The 27822-nt window shown below is 39.7% G+C and overlaps 1 protein-coding gene across 2 annotated transcripts in view; it reads left to right on the top strand.

The window, feature by feature from the left end:
• The window catches only part of F5 (coagulation factor V), a 70555-nt gene that overhangs the window by 25073 nt on the left and 17660 nt on the right, over nt 1–27822 (top strand). For both annotated transcript variants that reach the window (XM_026509419.4, XM_057315037.1), the window contains exons 5-14: nt 128–271; nt 3256–3477; nt 4786–4951; nt 13375–13552; nt 15195–15294; nt 15681–15892; nt 17009–17159; nt 19035–19247; nt 20439–24642; nt 27610–27772. In XM_026509419.4, coding sequence (XP_026365204.3) covers nt 128–271; nt 3256–3477; nt 4786–4951; nt 13375–13552; nt 15195–15294; nt 15681–15892; nt 17009–17159; nt 19035–19247; nt 20439–24642; nt 27610–27772 — 5753 coding nt within the window. The remainder of the gene's footprint in view (nt 1–127; nt 272–3255; nt 3478–4785; nt 4952–13374; nt 13553–15194; nt 15295–15680; nt 15893–17008; nt 17160–19034; nt 19248–20438; nt 24643–27609; nt 27773–27822) is intronic.

Below are 27822 nucleotides of genomic sequence, written 5' to 3'. Positions count from 1 at the left end.
AAATAAGAACTTCTTAAAGTTATCATTATGATTGACTGCTTACTTTAAATTCTTTTGCTATCTAGGAATACGTAGTGAAAGTCTTCTGTCTGGGATACTATTAAAAAGCATGTCTTTTCTTTCGCAGGCACCCTCACTGAGGATGGGATTCAGAAGATGTTTGACAAGCAACATGTGCTGATGTTTGCCGTGTTTGATGAAAGCAAGAGCTGGAGCCAGTCATCATCTTTAATGTACACGGTCAATGGCTATGTGAATGGGACGATGCCAGGTAACACATGGGCTGCATGCTATCCAACTACAGCAGAATCATCAGGGCCTTTGGTCCTACTGCTTTCCTCAAAGCCCTACGGAGGTTGACCAAACTCATACTCACTATTTTTCAACTCCTAATCAGAAAGATAACCTAATCCCCTTCAATGGTTCTCAAGATTCCATCATCTGTTTTTTGTTTTGTTTTGTTTTGTGTTTTGTTTTTTTTTTTTGTTAATACTATTTTATTGAACCCGATATATCCAGAATGTTATCATTTTAACATGAGATCAATATAAACAAGTATTAGTGAGATAGTTTACATTCTTTCTCATTATACTAAATCTCTGAAATTCAGCACGCATTTTACCCTAATAGCACACCTCATTCCGTGTTCAATAAGTGACAACCCTCTTGGACATGCAGCTCTAAACTTTGAACTAATGGTGTCATAAAGGGTTAACACCACCCCCCCAGGGGGGTGACTTAGGTATTTTGAGGGTAAAATATATAGATGGTGCATGTGCACAAATGCTGCCATACTTGGACTCTTGATTCATGAGAAGCTTTGAGAAGAGAGCCAAGAAGGCATTTCTAGAACATTCTTCAGAAGAGTGTATTATTATCATTTGCCAAATTCATGGCTGTTCACTTGTCAAAATATTTTTTTGAGAAAAGATGCATATATGGAGAATTCTTTTCTTTCTTTTTTCTTTTTTAAATTTTTATTTAAATTCAATTAACATATAGTGTATTATTGGCTTCAGAGGTACAGGTCAGTGATTCATCAGTCTCCTAAAGAGAAAGAGTGTGCAGTTTAATATATTGGATATCGGTAGCAGAGCAGGTTTCCCCTTGCCCTGTGCCTCTAGGAAGATCTCCAAGATACTAGCTCAGTCTTCTTCAGTGCGTTCTGTGGTCCCTGCTGCATGGTGACCATGCCTTCTTTCACAGAGAAAGCCCTACCAAATAAAAATGCAAGGTCAATTCCTAGCAGGAAGGATCAACAGAAAAAATGCAAGGAAGACACTTACCGTGAAGATGCAATGAAAAGATTAGTAGAAATGCCCCACATACAAAAATACTATGAGCATTTCAAAAGATGGTGGATGAGTAACCTCCAATGCCATGTAGGATGTTGTCTCTCCATTTGCATGGAGGCTCCTGTGGAAAAGCAAAATCACAGCAACCGCTAAGAGAAAGAAAAACAATAAAACTGACTCCCATCCAGACTTCTTCCGTCTCTCTGATAGAAACGACTTAGAACCAAGATCCTGAGGGAAAAGAATGGAAAAATGAAAACATTATTTTATTAAATAATTCCATACTTCAGAACACTAAGGTTCGCAGAGGTCATTCTCTGTATCTGAAAATCACAAGTGGCTTTACTTACTAAAAACAAAACTTGTCAAAAGTTGAGATCTGGACATCTCTTTTAAATCGTATTCTATTTCATTTGGCTCTACCTCCCACCTGGGCTATTACAGATGTACCCAGCTGACTGGTTTTGATTCAGAGTTCCAAGACTCAGTCAACTGACCTGTCTTAGGAGATCTGAGTTCAAGCCTTGCTCACATCTCTAGCTTAGTATGGTCCTTGGACGTTTATTGTTTCAATGTGCCTATCTACAAAAATGGATTTACATTTATCCTGGTGCAGATGGTGTTTAGGAATTTTTTTACATATAAAATAGCATTGCCAGTGTTCTAATCCTTAGAGGGGAGTGGTTAAAGAGACATCGTATCTGTGTTCTGGCAGAGTGAATCATCTGTAAATTTATAAAAGACAAATGAAAGCAAGTCATATGCAAAAAATTAATAACTTGGTCAGTGCATAGAGCCTATGAATTTAAAGTCAAAAAAGACAGAGTAGTTGGGGCTTAGGAGAGGCAGGATAGGGGGCTGTCATTAGTAGAAACAGAAAAGTTAATGCTGTACAATTGCCTTATGGAGCAGGGTAAATTAAATAAATATGATAAATGCTAATGCAGATAGATTAAATGCTTAATTCAGTATACGCAGTTATTTGGGGTAGATAAATACTTTCATCAAAACCTCCTACCTTCTCGCTCCTTGTTCGCAAGTTCTAGCTTCTTGTTCTCACCCATGACCTAGGAATCCCTGCAGGTTATAATGGACTCCTAAAAAATACAAGCCCCTCAGCCTCTCTGTAGGCAAGGGACTGATTCAGCCCCATGATTGTAGTATCTAGTGATTATGAATCTGAAATTTAAAACCCAAGCCAAGGATTAAAGCCAGGGTTGGACTCTCCCACAGAGCAAATTAGCATTTTCCCAGTTACTGTGAGCACAAAGAAGGAGCAAAACTCAGCGTTTATTCTCAGTTTTCATGACTTCATCCATGAAATGCTCCTAGTGTCCTAGCACAGTGGGCACTTGTCCACTGCATTTGAGGAGAGCCTATATCCCACGGAGTGAGTTGCTGTCTCGTCATTTAAACAATCAACAAGGGGTTAAAGAAGCAATCGAAAACCCTTACAGCATCTCCACACCTTCCTCTTAGGCAAAGCTTCGACCTCTAACCAGCTGAGAGGATTAACCCCTGAACTCAGCTGTATTGGAGGCTCTGGTGATTCCTTCCAGCTGAGCCCAAATTGGTTCTAGAGTGACCAGCTGCCCAGGCTTTCAGATGGCTTTTGCAGTTTGAAGGCTGAAAGTCTTGCATCCTGGGAAACTCCTCAGTCCCTCCCTGGTGGACCAGTAGGTTCACTCCTTGGCCTAATCCCTTAGGAATCCTTATGTTTCTGAACCAACTTTCCTCATCTCTGGGCTCTATTCTTATCTCTAGAGCACCACTCACTGCAATGACTGCTTGTTTGCCCATCACCCAGACGTCTGCTTTGCTAGGGCAGGAACCACGGTTGGAGTGTCTCTACCCCCAGAAACAATGCCTGATGCATAGCGGTGCTCAGTACATATCTGGTGAGTGAATTTTTATTACAGAGTGCTGAATGCCTGTTTCACTCCCCATCTCTCCCTCTCAGATATCACAGTTTGTGCCCATGACCACGTTAGCTGGCATCTGATTGGAATGAGCTCTGGGCCAGAGCTGTTCTCCATTCATTTCAACGGCCAGGTCTTGGAGCAGAATCATCATAAGATCTCAGCTATCACCCTTGTCAGTGCTACGTCCACTACAGCAAACATGACTATGAGCCCACAGGGAAAGTGGATCATATCTTCTCTCATCCCAAGACATTTTCAAGGTAAGAAATTCTTCCAACCATTTGGCTGGAAGGATCTTTTCTTTTCTTTTCTTTCCAAGCACTAACCCCCTCATTCTCCTTTGCCCCTTCAAGCCACCCATGCTCTAGACATACATGCCTTAGTCCTGAGAACAGAATTTCATTATTCTGCCCTTAGACTTATAACACATTGGTTGGGATAGAGGAAGTGGAGAAATTGACAAAGGTTTTTTAAAATGAAGCAAAAGCTGAAAAAGGGTCTACTTCCTCAAAAGGAGGAAAAGGGAAGGAAGTAAATGCATAGATAGAGATATTCTTCTTTAGGCCATTTAGTATTGAGCTAAAGAAAAAAACTTAAGTGCTAGAACAAATCAAACATCTGCAAATTTATGGAAGCACTAAGTTACAGAAAGTGCAAAAGATTTAACATGGAAAGATTATCTTTTATAACAATATGAACAGAAAGCCTGGCACAAAGAGGAACCCAACAGATGTATGTCAAATAGAAAAAACATAGTATTTAACTAGCTGAGGAGTGAACTTTAAAGAACATAGCTAAGTTTTGGTGGGGGGAAAAATCAGCCCAGGATGTTATGTGGTATCATGTAAACAAAATAACTAATTGTTCTATTATACATTGTTGCTTTAAAACTGTTGGGAAGAGGGTCTCTGTAAACAGAGGCCAAAATATAAGTAAATGATATCACTATAGGAAATTATTTTCTTACCAAAACAATGTATATAGAAGCCAGACACATAAGAAAGAGACACTTTGATGAGACCATTCTGTTTCCTGTTCACACTGAGCAGTCAAAATTATATTTGTAATCATGAAATTGTCACAATACCCTTGGAAGATAGAGTCCCCAATAATAATAAAACAACAACAACAAAACTAACATTATTGACATTTAAGCACTTTATATATTAACTTATCTAATTTTTAACAATTTTATACAATATGTATTATTATTATTATCTCCATTTTACAAATAAAGGAACAGATGACAGGAGAAATGAGAAATCAACAAGACTTAAGTCATAAGATTTTAAGGATCTGGAAATTACTTTTTTTTTTCCTCTGAAAGGAACAAAGGAAATCTTTTCATGTTTTTTCCCTAACCCATCCTCTCTTTCCTTTGCTTTTTATTCTTGCCCCTTTCTCTACAGTGCGAAAAGAGCTGCAGACTAAAATGTTCAGAAGTTGCCTGAGCAGTACTTTTACTGTTATTATTTAAACCTTCCACAAATTTATTTAAAAGATAAGCATTTTGATCAGCTGTCATTTCTTCTCTCAAATTCTCTCACTGCCTTTGTATTCTAATTCAGCTGGGATGCAGGCTTACATAGACATTAAAAACTGTGCGAAGAAAACCAGGAATCCTAAGAAACTAACTCGTGACCAGAGGCGGCACATGAAGAGGTGGGAATACTTCATTGCTGCGGAGGAAGTCATTTGGGACTATGCACCAGTAATACCAGCGAATATGGACAAGTGAGTTTTGGGGTTCTTCCCACCGTGTGAAGGTTCAGGGGTCTTAGATGCATGGGGTGAAATGCCGTGAGTTGACAGCTCTCAAGGGTATACATGTATTGGATTCAGGTCTTTTTGTCCAAATCAATCTGGAATTACTCTAAACTCACCATGCGAACTCAGCAGCATAAGAGTAGTAATAGTAATAGTAGTAGTAGTAGTGGTAGTAGTAGAAGCAGCAGCAATAGTATTACTAGTAATAGCAGCTGCCACTTGTTGGATGCTTGCTATTGCCAAGCACTGTGTGAAACATTTTACATGAGCTTTATTTTAACTCTCCAAGTTAGAAACAGCTTTTATCTATTTTGTAGATTAGAAAAGATGTCAGAGAAAATAAGAACTTTGGAAATTCAAATAACTCGTCACTTGAAAAATACTCAAGCTCACTCACAACAGAAAGAGAAGTGCAAATTAAACTCCACTGAGATACTAGTTTCCACCTCTCAGACTCAGAAGTCCAGATGACATAATCTGTTGGCAAGGCTGTAGGAAACAAGCACTATCATACATCGTTGGTGGAAGAGTAATTTGATACAGCCATTCAGGAGGATGATTTGACAATATGTATCACAATTACGAATGCATATGCTCACAATTATAAATGCATATATGCTCTGACCCAGCAATCTTACTCCAGTAATTCACCACGTAGATATACTTGTTCACCTGTGAAATGATGTATATATTAGATATTCATTGCTGCACTGTAGTAGTAGCAAAGGTTTAGAAACAACCCAACATGTCCATCAATAGGAAATTAGCTTAATAAATATGGCACATCTTTATGATGGAATACTATGCATCTGTTTTCAAAAGAGGATGTAAACACTCTATGTACTAATATAAAAAGTTCTCCAAGATATGTTGTTTGATTCAGAAGTCAAGGCAGGAAAAAATTGTGGAATGGGAGGTCCCTTGCTCATATCCCTCCACAGCATTAGTAATTTGACAGCTACCCACAAACAAAAGTACTTCTGTGAGAGCTTTGGGATCCAGGCAGAAATCTGAGAAATTCCAAGATCTTCCCAAAGGAAGCCAAGACCGAGAGGGATATTTTGAGAAGACACATCACTCAGGTGGCAGATTCACTGATGGTGCTCCCAGCTACAAACTTGGAAACAGTCTTGTCCCATTATGGACTCAGCTACAGCCCCAGTTGGCCTTGGCCTTGACACCAGCATCATTTCCTAAAGGACCCAGAAGAAGTCACATCTGTCCATGACCATGGAGGGTGGCCCACAGACCTTGGTCTGAGTATGGATCTTAAAGTGGCCCCGTAACCAGCTCAAGCCCTGGAATAGTCCTGCCAGCTCAGGGACTTTTGGGGAGTCACACCCATCCATGCCCCAGGAGGCTGGTCTGCAGACCTCAATCCCACAGCAGATCTTGAAGCATCACTGTAACCCAGCTCCAGCTCTCCCAACTGCAGTCTTGCCCACCCAGGGATGTACCCAATGACCTGGTGGGAACCTTTTCAAGGACCAGATGGGAGCCACACCCATCAAAAAAAAACTAATAACAGCCCTGCCATTTGCAAACTCAACTTTGACCTTGAAATAAGCCACTATCCCAGCATTAGCTCTACTGACCAAGGTCCTAGAGGTAGTCACATCTGCCCAGAGACCAGACAGAATCCATGCCCACCCGAGCCCCTGGTAAAAGGCCCACCAGCCACAGTCACTGCTATAGGCTCAGAAGCAGCCACATGACGTGGTTCCAACTTCACTCAACTGTGATCACGGAGGCAATCCCAGCAGCCCAGAGACTTGACAGGAGAAGGTCTTTACCTGACAAAATCAGTCATTAAAGCCTGGAAGAGGGTGTTTGCTCCTTCAAATGTACATGAATCACAAAAAGTCAGGCAAGTATGACACCACCAAAGGAAACTAATAAAGCTCAAATAACCAATGTGAAAGAATTAGAGATCTACAAATTGGCAAAAAAAATTCAAAATAATCATCTTAAGGAAGGTCAGTGAGGTGCAAGAGGACAGATAGGCAATGAAATGAAATCAGGAAAACAATGTATAAATAAAATAAATGTTGTAACAAATCAATAAAAACCATAAAAAATAACCAAACAGAACCTGGAACTGAAGGGTATAATGACAGAACTAAAAAATTCAATAGAGAACTTCAATAGCAGACTTGATCATGCAGAAGAAAGATTCAGCAAACTCAAAGATAGGTAATTTGAAATTATTCAGTTGCAGAGACAAAAAGAGAAAAAAAGAATGGAAAAGAGTGAAGAAAGCTTGCATTACCTATATTTACCATCAAAAGAATTAATATATGCATTATGAGAGTCCCAAAAGGAGAAGAAATGAAGGGGCAGAAAGCTTATATACAGATAATGACTAAAAACTTCCTGAATCTTGGGAGGGTTATAGATATACAGATTCATGAAGCTCAAAGGACTCCAAGCAAGATCTACTCAAAGATTATCCTGAGATACATGATAATCAAACTGTCAAAAGTCAAAGACAAAGAGAGAATCCTGAAAGTAGCAAGAGATAAGCAACTTGTCATATACAAGGGGATCCCCATAAGACTATCCACAGATTTTTCAGAAGAAACCTTGTAGTCTAGGAGAGTATGGGATGATATACTCAAGGTGCTGAAAGGGGAAAAAAAAAAAAACCCTCTGCCAACAAAGAATAGTATATTATACTCAGCAAAGCTTTTCTTCAGAAGTGAAGAGATTTCTTCAGAAGTGAAGAGACAGTCCAAGACAAAGAAAAGCTGAGGGAGTTCAACATCACTAGGGCTGCTTTACAAGAAATGCTGAAGAGAATTCTTCAAGTTGAAATGAAAGGACACTAAGTAACATGAGAACATGAAAGTATAAAAGTTTCTGGTAAAGGTAAATATATAGTCAAATTCAGAATACTTTAATAACGCTGTAATGGTGGTACATAATGACTTCTAACTCTAGTTAAAATTTTTTAAAACATTAAAATAGAAGTCTAAAGACAAAAGTATTAAAATCACCAGGCTAAAATACTTTGTAAATGGATATACAACATAAAAAGATATAAAGTGTGACATCAATAGCACAAATTGGGAGGGAGTAGTAATAGTGTAGAAATTTTTATGCAATTGAATTTCAGTTGTCATCACCTTAAAATAAACTGTTAGAATTATAAGATGTTTTATGTAAGCCTCATGGTAACCACAAAGCAAAAACTTCTACCTCTAGTAGATACACAAAAGATAAAGGAATAAAAACATCAACAAATAACAAGGCAAATAGCAACAGAGGAAGAAAGGAACAAAAGAACCACAAAAAAGTCAGAAAACAACAAAATAGCAATAGTAAGCCCTTACCTATCAATGCTTATTCTAAATGTAAATGGATTAAATTCTCCAATCAAAAGCTAACAGAATAGCCAGATGGATAAAAAACTAAGATCTAACAATGTACTGTCTACAAGGGACTCACTTTAGCTTTAAGGACATACATGGGTTAAAAGTAAAGGGATAAAAAAAAATTTTCCATGCAAATGGTAACCAAAGGAGAACAGGAATGGCTATACTTATATAAGACAAAATAGACTTTAAGTCAAACTGTCATAAGAGACAAGGTCACTATATGATAAAAGGGTTAATTTATCAAGAGGTTATAACAATTACAAATATATATGCCCCTAACATTGGACCACCTAAATATATGAAGTAGATATTAACAGAACTGAATGGAGAAATAGACAACAATACAATATTAGTGGGGGATTTAAATACCTCACTTTAAACAATAGGTAAATCATCCAGACATAAAATCAATAAGGAAATAGTGGAATTGAATAACACTATAGACCAAGTGGACCTAATAGACATGTAAAGAACAATCCATCCAACAGCGGCAGAGTACATATTCTTCTCAAGTGCACATGAAATATTCTCTAGGATGCATCATATGTTAGGCCACAAAATAAGTCTTAACAAAATCATATCAAGTGTCTTTTCTGATCACGGTGGTAAGAAACTAGAAATCAATAACAAAAAGGAAATTGGAAATTTACAAATATTTGGAAATTAAATGCACTTTCCAGCATGGTCAAAAAGAAATCTAATGGGAAATCAAAAATATATCCTGAGACGAGTGAAAATGGAAACACAACATACAAAAACTTTGGAATACAGCAAAAACAGTTATGAGAGAAGTTTGTAGAAATAAATGCCTACATTAGAAAACAAAGAAAGTTCCCAAATAAACAACCTAGCTTTATACCTCAAGGAACTAGGGGAGGGGAAAGAGCAAACTAAACCCAAAGTTAGCAGAAGGAATGAAATAAAGATTAGAGGAAAAATAAATGAGGTAGACATTGGAAAAACAATAGAAAAGATCAACATAACCGTGAGCTGGTTTTTTGAAAAGATAAGCCAAACTGACAAAACTTTAGCTAAACTAACCAAGGAAAGAGAGGACTCAAATAGTTAAAATTATAACTGAAAGAGGAGACATTACAATTGATATCACAGAAATGCAAAGAATCCTGAGAGACTACTATAAACGATGATATGCTAACAGATTGGATAGTCTAGAATAAATGGATAATTTCCTAGAAATATACACCCTACCCAGACTGAATCATAAAGAAATAGAACATCCAAACAGACTTCTTACCAAGTAAGAAGATTGAATCAGTAATCAAAAATCTCCAAACAAAGAAAAGCCCAGAATTACATGGCTTCATAGGTTAATTATACCAAGCATTAAAGAGCTAACACTAATCTTCAAATTCTTCCAAAATATTGAAGAGGAGGGAACACTTCCAAACTTATTTTACAAGGCCAGCATTATCCTCACGCCAAAGCCAGATAAGGACAATACGAGACAAGAAAATGACGGCCCAATATCCTTGTTGAACATGGATACAAAAATCCTCACCAAAATATTAGCAAACCAAATCCACAGCACATTAAAGTGATCATACACTGTGATCAAGTGAGATTATCCCTGGGATGCATGGATTTTTCAGCATGCACGAATCAATAAATGTGATATGCCACACCAACAAAATGAAGCATAAAAGTCATGATAGCAACCCAGGTGAGGCAGAAGAAGCAATTGACAAAATTCAACATCTTTTCATATAAAAACTCTCAACAAGTTAGGTATAGAAGAAATGTACCTCAACATAATAAAGGCCATATGTGACAAACCCAAAGTTAACATCATACTCAAAGAAAGCTATTTCTCCAAGATCAGGAACAAGACAAGAGTGCCATTTTTAGTCAACATAGTGCTAGAAATCCCACCCAGAATAATCAGGCCAGAAAAAGAAATAAAAGACATCCAAATTGGTAAGGAAAAAGCAAAATTATCTCTCTTTGCAGAGGATATGATTTTATATATAGAAAACCCTTAAGACTCCACCAAAAATCTACTAGAACTAATGAAAGAATGTGGTAAGTTGCAAGATATGAAATCAACATATAAAAATCAGCTGCACTTATTAAACTAACAACAATCTATCCAAAACAGAAATGAAGAAAACAATCCCATTTCAATAGAATTAAAAATAATAAAATGCTTAAGGAATAAATTTATCCAAGGCGGTGAAAGATCTAAGATCCAACCCCAAAAACTATAAGATATTTATGAAAGAAAATGAAGAAGAGACAACCAAATAGAAAGATGCTCTATGTTAATGGATTGGAAGAATTAATTTTGTTAAAATGTTCAGATTAATCAAAGCTATGTACAGATTCAATACAATCCCTAACAAAATTCCAATGGCATTTTTCATGAAAATAGAAAAAAACAATTCTAGATTCATATGGAACCACAAAAGACCCTGAATAACCAAAACAATCTTGAACAAGAAGAGCAAAGCTGAAGGCTTTTTATTTCAAACTATATTACAAAGCTATAGCAATCAAACAGTGTAATAACAGCATAAAAACAGACACTTAGACCAAATAGAGAGCCCAGAAATAAACACATACATATATAGTCACTAATATTTGACAAGAGCACTAAAAATACACAATGGGAAAAATATAGTCTCTTCAATAATTAATGTTAGAAAAACTGGATATCCACATGCAAAAGAATGAAACTGGACCCTTAGCTTATAGCATACACAAAAATTAACTTAAAATAGATTAAATATTTAAATGTAAGACCTGAAACCATAAAACTTCTAGGAGAAAAGGTAGGAGGAAACCTCTTCGACATGTGTTTTCCCAATGATTTTTGGGGCTATAACACAAAAAGCACAGGCAACAAAAACAAAAATAAACAAGTGGGCCTACATCAAAATAAAAAGTTTCTGTGTAGTGAAAGAACTAATCAATAAAACAAAAAATAAATCTATGGAATGAGAGAAAATATTTGCAAACTCTATCTCCAATAAGGTGTTGAAACCTAAAATATATTTAAAAACTTGATGGGAAAAAAAAAAAACAACACCTGATTTAAAAATGGGGAAAGGCGGTGCCTGACTGGCTCAATCAGTGGAGCATGGGACTCTTGACCTTGGGGTTGTGAGTTCAAGCCCCATGTTGGGTGTAGAGAGTATTTAAAAATAAAAAATAATAAAACAAATTTTTTTTAAATGAGCAAAGGACCTAAACTGACATTTTTCCAAAGAAGATATACAAATGACAAATAGATATATGAAAAGATGTTCAACATCCCTAGTCATTAGGGAAATATAAATCATATCCACAATGAGGTCATCACCTCATACCTGTGAGGACGGCTACTACAAAAAAGAGGTAACCAGGGCCGGTGAGGGTATGAAGAAAATGGAATTCTGTACACTGTTGGTGAGAATAGAAATTGGTACAGCTATTATGGAAAGTAGTAAGAAGTTGCCTCCAAAAATTAAAAATAGAACTACCATATGATCCAGCAATTTCCCTTCTGAATATATATCCAAAGGAAACGAAATCAATATCTTAAAGAGATATCTGCATTCCCGTGTCCATTGCAGCATTATTCACTATAGCTAAGAAATGGAAACAACGTGAGTGTCTGTTGATGGATGAATGGATATAAAAAATATCACACACACACACACACACACACACACACTATAGAATATTACTCAGCCTTAAAAAAAAGAAGGAAAGTCTGCCATTGAAAACAATGTGGTTGAACTTTCAGGACATCATGCTAAGACACATTCCAGACACAAAATGACAAATACTGCATGATCTCACTTATATGTGGACATAATTAAGTAGTACGGTGACTGTACTTAACATTTTATACTTGAAATTTAAGACTGTAGATCTTAAGTGTTTTCACCACAAAAAAAGAAAATGGTAACTAGGTGAGGTGATGGAAGTGTTAATTAGCTTAATTGTGGTAATCACATATATACATACATAAATCATCATGTTGTACTTCTCAAATATATACAATTTTTATTTGCCAAAATCACCTCAATAAAGCTGGGAAAATGCAAAAACAAAAAGTCAGGGTGCCTTTGGTTAAAGGAGTGAGAGTAGCATATTTATGCATAAAGATGCTCTGGAATTATACATATGAAATTAATGCAAGTGAATATTTAGAAAACACAGAGAAGGTCGGGGGTGGGGCTGATGGGAAAAAATGTGTGAGTGAGAGCTTTCTATTGTAATCAAAATCATTGGACTGTATTTGCTCTTCAAAAAATTTGAGAAAAAGAGCTAAAAAGGAACTTGCTCAAGATTATATAATAATAAATGATGGAACTGAGATAAGATTCCAGGACTCTGGCAAGAGCGTGTGCTTTTTATTGTGCAAAATAAATGCAGAAAATGAGTAAATTCTATCATGGAACTTCTGTTTTTGCAAAACTAAGGCAATAAAGAGGACCAAGAGGAAAAGTGCTTGTTGTAATGGGGTAGCTACAGAGGATGGGTGGAGGCGGTGGCTTTTTAGTTGGCACTAGGATTGGGTGGATGGTAGAAGCGTGAGCCCAACAGCACAGAACTATGACTAATAAAGATAGTCAAAGCTTCCTGGTGTGGGAACGTAACTTGCAGAGATTGAGAAATACCTGGGAAGTCAATTAAGTTACCATAAATGAAGTGATAACAAAGACTTGAGAAAAATTTGCAATATGTCCTCCCCTTTTTTTTGGATAGACATTTTCCCAGGGACATCTAAGGTCTATGCTAGTGTCCAGAGTGACAGGAAGTTCTAAGTAGCTGTTTCTGACCATGCCCACAACTTTATCAGTGATGGAGGAGACAAAGGTTTCCAGTTGTCCAGCTAGAGAGCAGATACTGGGACTTTGCAAACCACATTAAGAATTTTTTTTTAAGAAAACTAGTATTTTAGCTAATCCAAGAGCAGAACTTCTAAGCACAAGGATTTCCTCATCCTGTGGGGCCTTTACTTGAGCAAATGGTTTAATTTTTTTAAAAAATTCATTTCACTTTAAGAAAATACAGATCTCTGCATTTGGATAATTTCTCAAACCAAATTGGAAAACATTATAAGAAGGTTGTCTACAAACAGTATCAAGATGAGTCTTTCACCAAACGTTTGGAGAATCCAAATATCAAAGAAGATGGGATCTTGGGCCCTATTATCAGAGCCCAGGTCAGAGACACACTCAAAGTAAGTAACAGAAATATAGAACAATGGGAGAAATTAAACAGGAAAGACTATAAGTACTGGTGATTTGTCTGTGTTAAAAAGAAAAATATGTTCATGTAGTTTTTAATTCAAATGCATCTTTAGTTTTTATGTAGTATTTGCTCTGATTTATAGCCTACCTCATAATACAAAGAATCGGAGACAATTTATCAAATTATAAAGGAATAAAACAAAGAGCCATTATAATTGAGGTGAAGGATAATATGGGGACAAAGAAAATAAAGCCATGGACAAGTATAATGAAACACACGCTCTATGCTCCTATAAGTTGCCCACAAATTTTGTCCAAAGCTTTCTAACATCTGAGTAAAATATGTCAGGGCAAGATTCACAGTAGTCATAAAGAAAACTAATTTCCCTTGATACTGAGACCAATTTCTCCCACGGATCCTTAAGAAGAAGAAGAAGCGGTATAATACAGTGGTTGTAATCCTTGATAGAATTCCTACAATTGGTATAATAATTAAGTTGCTGGGGCACCTGGGTGGCTCAGTCAGTTAAGCATGTGATGCTTGATTTTGGCTCAGGTCATGATTTCAGGGTCCTGAGATGGAGCCTGCATCGGTCTCCATGCTCAGCAGCGAGTCTGCTTGAGATTCTCTCCCTCTGCCCTTCCCACACACGCATGCATTGTCTCTCTCAAATAAATAAATCTTGAATGAATGAATGAATGAATGAATGAATGAATGAATGAATGAGTCACATAGCTTTGTAAAACAATGCTTGTCATTATAGCTGAGAACATAACAGTAAATACAGTTGAGTATAAACAAGTCATCATTGTGCTCTAGGTGTGCAGTTCTCCCATGATTGGTCTCTGATGAAGGTAAATTTAGATATTATTCAAGAACACTGAATGTTCTTCAGACAGCTTTCCTTAAATATATGTCACATCATCGAGCTTTTGATAGGAAGTGGGCAGCAGAGAAATAAAGGTTGCCAACTTTGACAAGATTCTAGAATGCGGGTAATCTACAGATTAAAGGTGATCCAAACGCTTTGGCCCTCAACCAACAGAAGATAAGATTAAGGTTCTCCTTTAAAAATTAAGGAGCCTAACTAGGACTCCTGAGTAAATAATGCTCCTCCCTTCACCCCTTTGTGGGGGTGAACTAACATATCTGCACACAAGGACAATTGTGTTCATTTAAAAATAACAAAAGGATAGAAAGCAGCCTTTCTCTGTTCTTCTTTCCCTTCCCTCATTTCTGATTTCCCCCATCCCTTTTAGCAAGTGTGGATACACCTCGCTGGAAATTCAGGATCTGGCTATTTGTTTGTCCCTCAGAAGATGACACCAAGGACAGTGTCCTAGGAGATCTGCCAGGCTGGAGAAGGGGATCATGGTCTAAAGAGGAGAAGGAACAGATCTGAAGGCAGATGTGGTCCGAGCTGAGAGGAGAGGGGAAGGGGAACGGGAATCAGGTTGGAAAGAGTGATATATTGTGAGGAAGATGTCACTTCTAAGGGGAGACTTCTCTTTCCGTGTTCCACCTTACCACACACGCACCCTCCCGCAAGTGAACACGCAAAGCTAGCATCCTATGTTAATTCTCATGACTGACTTAAGTCCTGAAATAATGAATTTGAGTTAACTTTCTAGATCGTGTTCAAAAATATGGCCAGCCGTGTCTACAGCATTTACCCTCATGGAGTGACCTTCTCTCCTTACGAAGATGAAGTCAACTCTTCCTTCACGTCAGGTTTGAGTCGGAGTCTACTGAATGGAACTACTCACCCCTGAGAGGCAGTCATATTTTCCTACCTGTCCTCTTTGCTCAGTGATATAACTTGTGCAGTCAGGTCGTATATAAGCAGGGTATCCTAAAAGTCAGAAACAAACCCTGCTCACTTCAAGGATTTTGTTTACAACCTGGTGCTTACCTAATACGTTGTTCTTTGTTGGTGCCATAGCGCCCTCTAGTGGAGCAATCTCTAATGGCGACATGTCATCCAGGGTTCTGTTAGATGGAGCTTAATAGGAAAAGAATATTCCTTTCCTAATACTAATTGGTTCTAATGAGAACTCCCTGTTTGTTTAATGTAATAATTTTGAAAATGAAACAATTTTGACTCTATTTTCTTTCAGACAATAACACCATGATCAGAGCAGTTCAACCAGGGGAAACCTATACTTATAAGTGGAACATCCTGGAGTCTGATGAACCCACAGAAAATGACGCCCAGTGCCTAACAAGACCATACTACAGTAATGTGGATATCACAAGGGACATTGCCTCTGGGTTGATCGGGCTACTTCTGATTTGTAAGAGCAGATCCCTGGATAAGCGAGGCATACAGGTATTCTGTCCACAAACTAAACTTTCAGAAATTCCAGGAACTTCTGGCTGGAACAGATTAGGTCTCCGTGCTAAATAATGGGACTTCTCCTTCTAGAGAATAGAAAGTATTATGTTATCTTCTTTAGAGCAAACGTGACCACCTTTATTCCTTTGCTTTGTACTGACCACATTTTCCCCTTTGTTGTCGTTTTCTTCTTACCTATTTTCATCTAGATTCTCCATCTAGAAGGCTTTTCTATAGTGTGACACCATATTTTGTTTTAGTTTGAAATTCCAGGTCTTCTGCTATGTGATCAGCAAGTCACTTAGCCTCTCTTAATTTCTTCCTTTTATCAAATGGGTAATAACCCTCCTAAAAAAAATTCTACAGGGTTGTTTTGGGGCTCAGCAAGATACCATCCAGTGAAAGTGTAAAGCTCTCTACCAATCCTTGTTATTTTCAGAGACCTGCACCAGGGAGAGATAAGAGAGATAATACTTTGAAGACATAGAATCTGGTGAAGTTGGACCAGGACAATGGTCCATCTCTAGTAACACTGAATTATAGAAAAAAAGTGAACAAAGATACGGATCTTCATTGGAGAATAATAGTCTCATATTATTAACTTAAAATTCCCCCATCAGGGTAAGCTATAATCAAAGAAGTTTATCCTAAGGTATATACAATAAATAGATGCCTAGAAAAATCAGAAATCGACATTTGTTAGACCTTAATTTATTGAGCTAGGAAAGGAAATGGATAGGGATACGTAGAAAGCTTTCCTATTGCAACCTTCTGTTTTATCCTTTGCAACTATTTGGAGCATGTCTAGTGAATCATTCAAGTTGAAAGGTGTCCACTTACAGAAATAAAACACAATTACAGCTCCCACAAGAAGATGGAATTTTTCTATTAGAATGTTTTAGTCTCTGAGTTTTCTGATCTGCTCTGTCTTTCTTTGCATATTCCCTTTGGCTCTAACAAGGGCTTTGTACAAAATGGGCTCTCATAAATGCCTGAATTTGTGGAGGCAGTGGCCCCAAGACTGTGCCTCTTTGGTTTCTGAGAAGAGCTCAGTGTTGTGGGTCATCCACTGGAACATTAATCACTGAACACAGCACTTTTACCCTCCAGAGGGCCGCAGACATTGAGCAGCAGGCCGTGTTTGCTGTGTTTGATGAGAACAAGAGCTGGTACATTGAGGACAATATCAACAAGTTCTGTGAAAATCCTGATAAGGTGAAACGTGATGACCCCAAGTTTTATGAATCGAACATCATGAGCAGTAAGTCAAATCACTGTTTTTGTCCATCAGTTTGTCACTTCTGTGCTTAAAGTATGACTGTGTATAAAGGCCGAGACATGGATTAGAATCCACTCACCTCTTATCCTCACTCGTAATCCAGAGATTTGGTGATGAAGTTACTGGGGGACACGCTAGCAACCTTTTTACGGCAAGAGGCCAAAAGCTTGTTCTCCTTAGGAAGTCTTCTTGGTCTCGTGCTCCGGATGTGCATGGACGTAGATGGCGCCCGCTCTGAGGAGCTCCACTCTGGAGGAACAGGGCGAGGGGTGGGAGTGTTGAGGAAAGGGGCTACAGGCCTTGGTCAGTGGTGTATGGGGATTTTCGACTGGGTGCAAGGGGCACAGTCTTCACGGCCAGGGCAGAAACAAGGTAAGGTATCCAATGCTGGATGGTCACATCAAACAGAGGCAGAATGCATATGGCGAGCCAAGAATCTTAAAAAGCCAATTCACGAAGAGGTTTGAAGTGAGCAACAAGGAGTTCAGAACAGAAGGAATTCCCCCAGCCAAAGTTCAGGCATTTGCTGCGGTTTTCAATTTCAGCACCTAAAGCCACTGCTATGAGAAGTCTAAGAGAAATTTCACCAAGCCACTTAGAAGCAAACTTTGCCACAGTGGCAGGGTCCCCACCACTGTTCCTTAGCGTCAAGAGCCATCATGATCGCCTTCTCTGATAGGCAATCATAGATATGAGGATGACTTCTCCATGGTCTATTCATATAGTTTCAGATGAATTATTGGAATTCTCAGAACTGGCAGGTGTCCTGAAAATAATTCCAAACACGGAGTGTCTCAGCTTTCTTTGCATAATTTCATTTTTGGCAGTGAGTCTGTCATCATTTTGGGCTAGTGCTATCCAATAGAGATTATGTATGAGCCACAAATATAATTTAAAATGTTCTAGTAGCCGTATGAAAGATTAAAGAGAAATATATCCCAAATATTATCATTTCAACATATAGCCAATATAAAAATTGACGAGGTTTGCTTTCTTTATTTCATACTAGGTCTCTGAAATCTGGTGTGTATTTCACACTTACGGCACATCTCAATCCAGGTTACATTTCAAGTGCTCAACAGCCACTTGTAGTTAGTGGCCACTGTGTTAGACAGTACAGCTATAGACCGTTTAGAAGAGCCTCCTGAATGAAATGCAAACCAAAAACATATTATATCAGTTATTTAGTAAATATTTAAGCGCTCACTAGTGCCAGGCACCGTACTAGTATCAGAGCTAGAATGTAACGCAGGCAGCGGTCGGCCCTGTCCTCATAGAAATCAAATGTGTGATTTTATTATCATGCTTAGAACCTAAGTAAGTAAAGATACTGTCTAAAGCTGTGCCCCTTGGAAAGATACTCAATACTTGAATAAAAATTATAGATTATCTCAATGTTAAAAGGGAGCAATAAAAATTGCAAAATGTGCTAAAGATGAATTTAGGGACATTACTTTCAGGGACATTACTTCTTATTCACCAACGAATGTGTCAGGATGAATTTCTTATACTATGCTTCTCTTCCAGGGAGAATATTGTAAGTTGAGGTTTAGACTCTCCTTAAAAGCGGAACGTGGAAAATAAAGCATTTGACACTTGACGAATGAATAGGTCAACGTGAATGAAAGGCTTTGTCTTTCTCCTGATATTTCTCCCTTGGCTAAATTAGGAAAATAAGTTCTCATTTGGGAAGTGTGAGTTGTTCTAGTCACATGGCAGATAGACCTGGTGAAGCTTATCATATAATTACTGCTTTGACACAACGCAATTAATATTGGGACATTCATCTCAGGTATAATTAGACACGTGCCCTTTTGTTGGCAGAGGCTTGCATGTTAACAGATTTTACTCTTTCAGCGATCAATGGCTACGTGCCGGAGAGTATACCCACACTCGGATTCTGCTTTGATGACACTGTCCAGTGGCACTTCTGCACTGTGGGGACCCAGGATGATATTTTGACCATTCACTTCACTGGGCACTCATTCATCTATGGAAAGAGACATGAGGACACCTTGACCCTCTTCCCCATGCGTGGGGAATCTGTGACCGTCACAATGGATAATGTTGGTAAGAGCCTAGACTCTTGGAGAGGAACCTCTGATCTATAAAGGTCTGCTGCAGCTTCCCAAACTACCACAATTCCTGAGTTTATCTTTCTGACCCCATACAGGCTTTCCTTTCAATACTTCTCGTGATTTCTGTTTGGGATATTAGTTAATTAAATGGGTCTAGTCCCTTAATGTGGGTTCCATTTATCCTTCTCTGGGCTACGTGAGAAGTAAAGACAAAACAGCAAAAAGATAAGGTATGACTTTGAGGGGGAAGCATGAACATTCAGCCACAAAAGTGCATTTCTTTTATCGAAACGGCCTTTTCCATTTTTAAAGCTAGCCATGCCACTGTGGGTTAGTTAGCGATCATCAGATACAGTGCCTTGGAGGCTGGCCTCAGAGACAGTAGTGGGAAGCATGGAAAGCACGTGGGCTTTGGAGTTCCTCAGATGTGCTCTGGAACTCTGTGTAACCTTGGGCATGTTACTCAACCTCACTGAGCTTCCGTGTATTCATCTCAAAACCAAAATCACACCTTACAGGGTTGCTTTGACCCTTAATTGTCATCTATACCAAGTGCCTAGCACCCAGCCGACACTCAACAAGTGATAACTGTTGCAGACTCCCCAGGAAATCTGTACGCCAGAAGGTAATACCATTTCAAAGAGATTCAAAATTGCCCTGGGCCCACCTGAATCATTTACTGCTTAGAAATATCTAGAAATATCTAGATGTCTCTTACATCATCCTCCCCCTCACTCCAATTTTCAAACAAGATGTGCAGCCAACAAGATGTTTATGATAGTCAAAGCCCACTTTATTCTTAATTCATCCCTTTTTAAATATTTTAAATATATTCTAAAATAGTGACTCTTAAACTATCTGTCCTAAGAGTTTTCTCCCTAATCTCCACTGACCAATACTTTCAGTCTATATTCTGTTATATGAGATAAGTGTACTGATCACGTGCTTGGATGCATGGCAATGTCAAATTGCTGAACAGTTTTCTAAACACCTGACACCCAGGTTCTCTCCTTGTGTCACCATCGACCATGATCAACAGTTCCCAGATCAGCAGTGACCCACAGACCACACTTGTTATCCCTGATGGAAGTTCATTGAAAATTATCGGCCACAATGGATCCTAGGGTTTCTACATCTTTTCCTGGGCTTAGAGCTTTCTGTTTCCTCTGTCTCTCTTCTATAGGAACTTGGATGTTAACTACAATAAATTCCAACCCAAGAAACAAAAACCTAAGGCTGAGATTCAGGGATGTTAAGTGTATCCGGGATGATTATGAAGACTCATATGAGATTATATATGAACCTTCAGCACCAACAGTCATGACTACACGGAAGATGCGAGACTCTTCAGAAAACAGGGATGAAGAGCGTGATGCGGACTATGATTACCAGAACAACCTGGCTTCGTGGTTAGGAATTAGGTCATTCAGAAATTCATCACGGAATCAGGAGGAAGATGAGTTTAATCTTACTGCCCTGGCTCTGGAGAACAATTCTGAATTCATTCCTCCAAGTACCGATACAGCTGCCAGTTCAAATTCTTCTTCCCTGAGTAACATTAGCAGGCTTATTGTCTATAACTTTGCAAAACGTCAGAAAACTCTTCCTCACCCAGCAGGCACCACAGCTGATCCCCCTCTGGGACCCATTGGCTTAGACAAGAACTCAGCTCTCAACAGTTCGACAGCAGAGCATTCCAGCCCTTATTCTGAAGACTTGATGGAGGACACTCTACAGTCAGGTATCACAGGAGTAAGCCTACTTCCACTTGATGCAGAAGGATTCCGGAGTCAAGAACATGCTAAGCATAAGGAATCCAAGGAAGAAAGAGAGCACACAGCAAAGCACAAGTTCTCCCAGGTGGGATTTTCAGCACATAAAACTGGGAGACATTCAAGCCAAGGCAACTCTTCTCCTTCCAGAAGGGGACCCTGGGAAGACCTTCCCAATGATCTGTTCCTCTTAAAACAAAAGAATCCATCCAAGATTTTGAATGGGAAATGGCATGTGGTGTCTGAGAAAGGTAGTTATGAAATAGTCCCAGATGCTGATGAAGACATGGCTGTTGACAAGGTGCTGGACAGCCCCCAGAATGCCTCAAGGACTTGGGCAGAAAACATCCCTCTCACAGACAAGCACAGAAAGCTGAGTGGCCACCCAAAATTTTCTGGAATTAGAAATAAATCTCTACAAGTGAAACAGGATGGAGGCAACAGTGGATTGAAGAAAATCCCTTTTTTCATTAAAACACGAAAAAAGAAAAAAGAAGAGAAGCTTGCACACCATACTGCTCTATCTCCGAGGGGCTTCCACCCTCTAAGAGGAAAGGGCAATACCACATTTTCAGACAGGAGATTTGATCATTCATTGTTACCCCATAAATCCGGTGAAACATCTTTTCCCACAGACCTCAATCAGACATTCCCCTCTGTGAATCTTAGCCTGTTAGCCTCACTTCTTGACCATAATCACAATCCCCCAAATGACACCAGTCAGACAAGCTCCCCTTTAGATCGTTATCAGACAATACCCCCAGAAGAACACTATCAAACTTTCCCTATTCAAGACTCCGATCAAATGCACCCTACTACAGACTCTAGCCACACATCTCCCCCAGAGCCTGGCCAGATGCTCGACTATGACCTAAGAAACAAGCCATTCCCTACTGATGTTGGTCAAATGTTCCCTTCCTTGGAACTTGAAGCCTGGAAGGCAACCATCTCTGCAGGTCTCAGTCAACCAGCCCTTTCCCCTGATCTTGACCATACAACCCTTTCTCCAGACCTCAGCCAGACAGCCCTGTCCCCAGACCTCAGGGAGACAAACTTTTCCCCAGACCTCGACCATACAACTTTTTCTCTAGACCTTGACCAGACATTTTCTCCAGACCTTGACCAGACAACACTTCCCCCAGACCTCGGCCGGACAACCTTTTCTCCAGACCTTGACCAGACAACCTTTTCTCCAGACCTCATCCAGACAACCTTTTTTCCAGACTTTGACCAGACAACCTTTTCTCCAGACCTTGACCAGACAACATTTTCTCCAGACTTTGACCAGACAACATTTTCTCCAGACCTTGACCAGACAACCCTTTACCCAGACCTCGACCAGAGAACCTTTTCTCCAGACCTTGACCAGACAACCTTTTCTCCAGACCTTGACCAGACAACCTTTTCTCCAGACTTTGACCAGACAACATTTTCTCCAGACCTTGACCAGACAACATTTTCTCCAGACTTTGACCAGACAACATTTTCTCCAGAACTTGACCAGACAACCTTTTCTCTAGACTTTGACCAGACAACCTTTTCTCCAGACTTTGACCAGACAACCTTTTCTCCGGACCTTGACCAGACAACCCTTTCCCCAGACCTTGACCAGACAACCTTTTCTCCAGACCTTGACCAGACAACCTTTTCTCCAGACCTTGACCAGACAACACTTTCCCCAGACCTTGGCCAGACAAGCTTTTCTCCAGACCTTGACCAGACAACCTTTTCTCCAGACTTTGACCAGACAACCTTTTCTCCGGACCTTGACCAGACAACCCTTTCCCCAGACCTTGACCAGACAACCTTTTCTCCAGACCTTGACCAGACAACCTTTCCTCCAGACCTTGACCAGACAACACTTTCCCCAGACCTTGGCCAGACAAGCTTTTCTCCAGACCTTGACCAGACAACCTTTTCTCCAGACCTTGACCAGACAACCTTTTCTCCGGACCTTGACCAGACAACCTTTTCTCCAGACCTTGACCAGGTGACCTTTTCTCCAGACCTTGACCAGACAACACTTTCCCCAGACCTCGACCAGAGTACCTTTTCTCTGGACCTTGACCAGACAACCTTTTCTCCAGACCTTGACCAGACAACCTTTCCTCCAGACCTTGACCAGACAACACTTTCCCCAGACCTTGGCCAGACAAGCTTTTCTCCAGACCTTGACCAGACAACCTTTTCTCCAGACCTTGACCAGACAACCTTTTCTCCGGACCTTGACCAGACAACCTTTTCTCCAGACCTTGACCAGGTAACCTTTTCTCCAGACCTTGACCAGACAACACTTTCCCCAGACCTCGACCAGAGTACCTTTTCTCTGGACCTTGACCAGACAACCTTTTCTCCAGACCTTGACCAGACAACCTTTCCTCCAGACCTTGACCAGACAACACTTTCCCCAGACCTTGGCCAGACAAGCTTTTCTCCAGACCTTGACCAGACAACCTTTTCTCCAGACCTTGACCAGACAACCTTTTCTCCGGACCTTGACCAGACAACCTTTTCTCCAGACCTTGACCAGGTGACCTTTTCTCCAGACCTTGACCAGACAACACTTTCCCCAGACCTCGACCAGAGTACCTTTTCTCTGGACCTTGACCAGACAACCTTTTCTCCAGACCTTGACCAGACAACCTTTTCTCCAGAGTTTGACCAGACAACCTTTTCTCCAGAACTTGACCAGACAACCTTTTCTCCAGACTTTGACCAGACAACATTTTCTCCAGACGTCGACCAGACAACCTTTTCTCCGGACCTTGACCAGACAGCCCTTTCCCCAGACCTTGACCAGACAACGTTTTCTCCAGACCTTGACCAGACAACCTTTTCTCCAGACCTTGACCAGACAACACTTTCCCCAGACCTTGGCCAGACAAGCTTTTCTCCAGACTTTGACCAGACAACCTTTTCTCCGGACCTTGACCAAACAACCTTTTCTCTGGACCTTGACCAGACAACCTTTTCTCCAGACCTTGGCCAGACAACCTTTTCTCCAGACCTTGACCAGACAACCCTTTCCCCAGACCTCAGCCAGGAGACTCTCTCATCAGACATCAGCCAGACAACCCTTTCTTTAGATCTCGATCAGATGCTCCCTTCCCCAGACCTCAGTCAGGCAACTGTCTCTCCAGACATTAGTCAAATGTCCTTTCCTCCTGATCTAGAGACATTACTTCCTCTAGACCTTGATCAGACATCCTACACCTCTGAATCTAGTCAGTCATTTCTTCTTCCAGAATTTGGTCAGACTTTCCCTTATCCAGACCTTGGTCAGGTGCCATCTCTCCCACCGTCTCCTACCCTAAATAACACTTTTATGCCAAGAGAACTTAACCCACCAGTGATAGTAGGCCTCAGTGCAAATGATGGAGATTATATTGAGATTATTCCCAGGCAGAAGGAAGAGAGCAGTGAAGAATACACTGCTGAAATTGATTACGTGGCCTATGATAACCCTTACCAAACTGACACTAGGACAGACATTAACTCCTCCAGAAATCCTGACAACATTGCAGCATGGTACCTCCGCAGCAACAATGGAAACAGAAAGTATTATTACATTGCTGCTGAAGAAGTATCCTGGGATTATTCAAAATTTGCTCAAAGGTTTGGCCAAATTTTCTCCTTTTATACTCTCATGTTTCCACTACTGCTAAAAAGATTGCTACAGTCCAAGGAAATAATTCTGGGCAAATCATACTAAGTGTAATTTAGGTCCCCTATTGCAACTTGTTCTATACGATTTCCTTTGTCAATTCCAAGGTTAGCTTCTCTACATTAGGTGACATTTGGACAATATAAGAACAATCAGTATAAGAAGTCTATGATATTCTATAGTTAAAGAAGCTCCCTCCTCTCTCTCCGGCTTTCAGCACACATGTTCCTATCCCCTCTCCTTGCCTCAGTGCAGAGCCTAACCTATCCGTAGCTATCTGCAGATAGCTACGGATATCAACATGTTTTCATTGAAGTTGGCTTCAAATCCAAATTTGTGATGTAGAAATCTCCTCTTGCATTTGGGCACCAAAAATATTTGTAAATTGTTTACTGAGCAATGTAAAGCATACAGCATCTTGGTGATGTTTGATTCAAATTACATGAGATTCCAGTAGCAGGGGCCAAGGATATAAGTCAGTTTAGAAACAAAAAGCAAGTTTATGCCTTCTACTGAGGCAGTCGTTCAATGATTTACCTTGATTTAAACTTGAATTGTAACTTGGCTTATAGAATCACTCATTTAATAACTCTTTAATGAGTGCTTGTTCTCTCCTAAGCATTGTGCTAAGTGTTGAGACTCTAAAAGAGAATATAATCATTCATGACTCCTTCCCTCATGGAACTTGTGTCTAGTTGGGCAGGTGGATACAAATTAAATGCTCACATAAATAAGTGTAAAATATAACCAGCTAAAGACCGAGAAGAAAAGGTAGATACATGGGGATATGAGACTTGAGGAATCTGACCCTGAAGAAGTGGCATTTGAGCTGAGATCGGAAGATGAACAGAAGTGACCTAGGCAGGAAGTGGAGAGGGGAGAACATTCTAGACAGAGAGAAGAGCATGATGAGGCCCTATGGAAGGAGGAAGCCCTGAAGCCTGTAGTTGGAGCTCAAGAAGAGGGTGAGTGTTAAGAAAACATTTGGCGAGCTCTGCAAAGACCAGATGCCACCAGGTTTTGCAGGCCATGGGAAGAATTTTGGTGTTTATCCAAAGAGCAATGAGACACTTCAAAAGTTTCAGCCATTCTTTGTTTCCTGGAATATGTCAGTTCCTTTCCTGAACCTTGTTACTTTCATTTTGTAAATGAAGTGTTACACCAAATGGCCCCCAAGATCCTCTTCAGATTTAACATTTCAGGGTTCCAGCCACTCTTCAACCATAGAGTTGAAGGGGTTCATGCAATTTTATAAGTGGCCTAACTTAGAACAGAGAGTTTCTAAGCGATCCATAGACATTTTTAAAAGAGTTTTCAATTTGATTCTGCTTAAGGATGGAATGTCATAATGGGCTGGACTCTGTATTCTGGGAAGAGACAGAAGAGAGGGAGGAACAAGGGGCAAGGCTTAGTCAGCTATAGATTCTCAGGGACACAGCATGGTGACCATGTTTAAACGGTCTAACTATAGTACACAGCTTTTGCAAAAGCTAATAGTTACACTAAAAATTACTAAAAAAGAAAGTGTAATTAGAGTAAGCAAACACAATGCATGGTACGGCTTACAGAAATTATTTCATTAATCAGATGCCTGGCATTTCCATATTAGAACTCTTTTCATTTAAAACACATTTGGGGGGGCACCTGGGTGGCTCACTTGGTTAAGCTTCCAACTCTTGATTTCAGCTCAGGTCGTGACCTCAGGGTTGTGAGATTGAGACCATGTCGGGCTCCATGCTGGGCGTGGAACCTGCTTAAGATTCTCTCTCTCCCTTTCCCTCTGCTCTTCCTCCCACCGCCCCCAAATAATAAAAAAACACATCTTTCCATGACTTCCTATTTAAGTGTACCACCCATTGCTATGAGAATAAATAGTTTATCTAGGGATTTCTAAGAGAGGCCCTGAAGGAGTAAGATTAAGGGCCTTTCCAAAGTGGAAAGGGATGAAACCAGTTCCTTCAAAATCTTATGTACCATTCCAGATATGCACCCATGTTTATGGCCGTCAGAGTTGCTTTGCTTGTCCCTCATTAGTTCTGTGAAACTATGTTATGCTTAGGGTCTGGAAGGATGGGGTCAGTAGGGTAGGAACACTGGAAGGAAGGTGGAATGGGATTCTGGTGGGTGAGCTTTTGGCCTGTTTCTGTAGGCTTGGGAAATTTAGGAATCAGTGAGAAAATATGATGTGAGCTGGCCCCGGACTGAGCTGGTGAACCGTACAAGGAATAATGGGATGTAAAAAAAAAAAAAAAAGCAAATGTGAGAAGAATGGCTACTTTCAGAGTATAAAACTCCCAGCCATCTCGTGGCCTTCACAAGGGTGACCATTGTCACCTGACAGCCCCAAGCCCTGGCACTATCCAGTTACATGGCTTTGTCTGCCTCTGATATTAAAATCTGCTCTGTGAATATATGATTATATTTGTTCATTTATTAATGCATTAAACAAAAATCTGTCAAGCGCCTACTATGCGCCAGATAACTTGCTAGGTACTAGAAATGAAAGAATGAGCAAACTAGGCATGATCCCTGACCTCATGGGGCTTTCACTCTAGTATCAGTGTCAGATTTTAATAGATTTTAATCTCACAAATAAATGACATATAACTTACTATATATATATTAGAGAAATATAACACTACAGGAATATGCTATATATACTGTAGCCATACTATGGAAAATCAAGGAATGATACAGGCTTATAGGAGGATTTACCTAAGAAATGATATGTGAGCTGGGATCTGAAGGATATTTACTGGCTTAAGTTTTTATTCATTTATATTTTCATTCATTTGTTCCTCAAGTACTGATTAAATATCCATAATACCCATACTCAGAAACAGGGATAATTCCCCCAATTCTTTGAATGGTCTTTCATTTGTTCTTTTAAACAAATACTATCTTTATTGTTATTTCAGCGAAGACGTTGATGATATCCCAGAGAACACCATATACAAGAAAGTAGTCTTTCGAAAGTACCTCGATAGCACTTTCACCAAACGTGATCCCTTGGGGGAGTACGAAGAGCATCTCGGCATTCTTGGTCCTATTATTAGAGCTGAAGTGGATGATGTCATCCAAGTAAGTCATCTTTGAGCATTGCTAAGATCATCTGAGGAATTTCCACAAGT

This window comes from Ursus arctos, unplaced genomic scaffold (genome assembly GCF_023065955.2).
Source record: "Ursus arctos isolate Adak ecotype North America unplaced genomic scaffold, UrsArc2.0 scaffold_2, whole genome shotgun sequence".
Lineage (NCBI taxonomy): Eukaryota > Metazoa > Chordata > Mammalia > Carnivora > Ursidae > Ursus > Ursus arctos.
This window is presented reverse-complemented; position numbering and strand designations above follow the sequence as displayed.